At 57.3% G+C, this 3,360-nt stretch overlaps 1 protein-coding gene across 2 annotated transcripts; it reads left to right on the plus strand.

The window, feature by feature from the left end:
- On the plus strand, positions 1-2,477 carry LOC123056843 (uncharacterized). Of its 2 annotated transcripts, XM_044480102.1 has the most exons (4): positions 1-328; positions 440-510; positions 1,068-1,391; positions 1,469-2,477. In XM_044480102.1, the coding sequence occupies exons 3-4, from the start codon at positions 1,145-1,147 to the stop codon at positions 2,317-2,319; spliced, it is 1,098 nt and encodes a 365-aa protein (XP_044336037.1). In that variant the 5' UTR covers positions 1-328; positions 440-510; positions 1,068-1,144; the 3' UTR covers positions 2,320-2,477. The 2 variants fall into 2 exon arrangements, with proteins under 2 accessions (XP_044336037.1, XP_044336032.1); XM_044480097.1 differs by lacking the exon at positions 440-510 and having other exon boundaries at positions 7-328.
- The last annotated feature ends 883 nt before the right edge of the window (positions 2,478-3,360 follow it).

Below are 3,360 nucleotides of genomic sequence, written 5' to 3' on the forward strand. Positions count from 1 at the left end.
CAACCCCTCTCTTCCTCTCCTCGCAGAGGGAAGAAGAAGAAGAAGAAGCCCGATTGGCCACCCCTCTCCCCGAATGGGAGGCTGGTCGATCCCGCGCCAATAAGCAGCGCCTCGGCGGGCGGGTGGGTGGCCGGGGGGGATTGGTTCGCTCGCCCCGCTCCTTCCTTCGATCCAGCCGATCGATCCCAGTCGAATCCAATCCAATCCAATCCAATAAATTTATCCTACTCCTCCTCGCCGGCCGCCGTCCGCCGTCTTCGCTTCGCTCGGACCCCCCACCCGGTTGGTTGGATTTTAGAAAGTTTCCCCCGTTCGTTCCTTCCTTCTGGTGAGTACCTTACCATTCGGTTACTTGTCCAGTTTTGCTTGTCTCCCCCCCTGCCGTGTTCCGTTCTCTGTTTCTCTGCCCCGTCTTACGATTGATTGTTTCTCATGGCAGTTTCGATTTGGGATCTTCAGTTCATCGGCTGCCCGGCGGTTTCTTCTTCAGCCCCATTTGATTTCACTTAGGTTTGGTTTGATTTGATGACGCCTCTTCTGATTCCTTTGCTCTAGAGTAATAATACAGTAATAATTTGCAAAAGAAGGAAAACCGATCGATTTTTTCGTGGCCGCGCTGAGGATAATGGCGTAGCGGTTGGATATTACAAGGAAGGCCGTAACTTGCAAGGCTGGCATGCCACCCATGCTTTGTCTCTAACTAATGACTGCGATTGATCGCGATTTGCCAGGCTAAACATCTCTGTTCGATTCATTCATGGGACGTATCATGCCCGCTAGTTTGATTTGATACTACCAGAGTGGCAGTTGCTTTCAGAATCCCCTCCTTTTCTTGAAACTTTTCTTCTTTTGACCGTTTTAGTGACCCGTCGTTCTTGTCCGGCTACTCTGCTCCCAAGAACCAAGAAATGGGTTCACATACTGTCGATAGATAGATGGCAGGATGGGAAAGTGGCAACTGGCAGGCATCATGCTTGGATAATTCGGGATGGGTCGATATAGGAGATAATTCGATGCGCATTGACCAGATGTGGCATCTGCTAAAGCGCTGCATTTTTCTTGCGCAGGTCCATTCAGTACTCAGCATATCCGTTTGCCTTCAATCGAGCAAGAATATATACGCAGCCGCCGGCTCGTGCGAGAGATGGAACATGCGATGCCCACGATGGCCGCGGAGTCCGAGGGCGCCACCACCGACGACGACGTGCACCTCTCCCCGACCAGCGTCAGCAGCGGTGGTGGAGGAGGAGGAGGCGGCCCCCCCAGCGTCCGCTTCAAGATACTCTGCAGCTTCGGCGGCCGCATCATGCCCCGCCCGTCCGACGGCGCGCTCAAGTACATTGGCGGCGACACCCGCGTCCTCGCCGTGCCCCGCTCCATCCGCTTCCGCGGTACGTACGTCGTGTCCATGCCTTGTTCCTGCTTTTAATGTCGCGGCGCGCTCAAGTCTCTTCTCCCCGGCGTGCAGATTTGAAGAAGAAGGTGGAGGAGATGTTCAAGACGGATGTGGCGGCCATCAAGTACCAGCTGCTCTCCTCCGACGACCTCGACGTGCTCGTCTCCGTCACCTGCGACGAGGACCTGGCCCACATGCTCGACGAGTACGACCGGTTCGAGGCGAAGCGGTCGCCGTCCGCGTCGCCCCGTTTCCGCGTCTACGTCTTCGTGCCGCACCAGGTCTCCGCCTCGTCGGTCGCCGCCGCCGTCCCCGCCCCCGTCGCCTCTTCGCGCCACGTCAGCTACGCCCGCAACCAGCCGCACTACCATCCCCACCACCACCACCTCCAGCCGGAGCGGGAGCGCTACGTGGCCTCGGTGCCCGGCACGCCCGACGGAAGCCCGCCGTACCCGGACCAGCCCAACGGCGTCGCCTCGGCGGGTAACTCCCCGCGCGCCAACATCGTGGAGCAGGCCGTGTTCCGCGGCGGGATGCAGCGCGTCCGGAGCTCGCCCAACCTCGGCGGCCTGAACGCGGCACTGCTACCCTTCCATGACCACGCCGGGGACAGCCCCGGAGGCCTGGCTGGATACATGAGCGGCTCGCCCGTGCACCCGGGCGGCGGCCACATATTCTCGCAGGGCAGCTACAACCCCTACCGCAGCCCGCAGCCGCAGTACTCTCCAGCGCCCGTGCCCGTGCCGCACCACGCCGGCGTGGCCGGGAGGTACGACGCGCGTGGCGGTTACGCGCGGGGCGGCAGCTACATGGCGGCGCCGCTGGCGCCAGCGCTCCGGTCTGGCCGGCCGGTCACCAGGAGCGGCGGGGCGCCGTACAGCGAGATGCAGGCGCCGAAGAAGACGGCGACGATATGGGACTGAGGTGGTTCTGCAGCGGTCGGTTCGGGTCGGGCGTTGGAGTTGGAGGCAGTAACTTGCGACTTGCTTGAGATACATGGATACTTCCATGCGGCCTTGTTAGCAGGCTGTTTTGTGGTTGAAATGTTATCCAGGCTGAGAATTAACAAGTTTTCTTCACATATCAGGGCTCTCTGGCTGGAATGCCTGAACTGGTTTTCATTGTGCACCAAACTGTCGATCGTTTTATGTTGAACGTTCCAACGTCTGCTTTGCTCGTCTTCCTCCCGCTTCACTGCTTCTTCTCTTAAGCAACAACTGTAGCAGAGTCGTCGTAGCAGTTCGATCGCCATAATAACCCTCGTTACAATGATTTTGATCGAAAATGCTTATGCTATCTTCTCTTAATAAGCAATAACTCTAGCGAAGTCGTCATTATCAACTTTAGTGATTTTTGTCGAAAAAGCTACTCTAGCAGAGTGGTAATCTATTTGGGGGCTATTGGGGTGTTTGGAGCGCGCTTCATTTTGAAAACGGTTTGCGGTGAGTAACATTTTTCCCTCACTCTACTCTTCCTGCCCTCGCGGTAGCACCGCATTTGACTGCTTCCAGCCGCCCTCAGTCCCCGCGGACGACGCCATGGACGCCGCCTCGACCCCCGCATGTTAGTCCATCGGTATAGAGTCAAATCTAGCGACTTTAATAGTTCCTTCACCTCCGACGACCGGCCACCACCGCCTAGGCCAACACCTCGTCCGCCCTACTGGCGCAGAGGTGGCAATCCCTATGCTACCGTGGCTTGGCAGCGGGACCCCCCTCCCGAACCGGTCTGGTCCTTAGCGAAGAGACCGAAGAAGAATGCGGGGAAGGCCGCACTATTGCCCTTGATTCTTCCAACGTCGGCGAAACGGGGACACCTTCCTAGTTGTACGCTAGACCAGAAACGGGCATGATGTAAAAAAAACTATCATTTGCCTAGTATTCATTTTTTGTTGGACTGAATGCGAGGTGACCGTGCAAAATTGTTGGCAAACATGCAATGCAATTTAGCGATAATTTGTGTGT

Source organism: Triticum aestivum, chromosome 1A, assembly GCF_018294505.1.
Source record: "Triticum aestivum cultivar Chinese Spring chromosome 1A, IWGSC CS RefSeq v2.1, whole genome shotgun sequence".
NCBI lineage: Eukaryota > Viridiplantae > Streptophyta > Magnoliopsida > Poales > Poaceae > Triticum > Triticum aestivum.

Bases quoted from the DNA above. Each gene is read 5' to 3' on its own strand.
- LOC123056843 (XM_044480102.1), top strand. From the start codon at position 1,145: ATGGAACATGCGATGCCCACGATGGCCGCGGAGTCCGAGGGCGCCACC. The intron at 1,392-1,468 runs GTACGTACGTCG...CCCGGCGTGCAG, and splicing joins CCGCTCCATCCGCTTCCGCG to ATTTGAAGAAGAAGGTGGAG.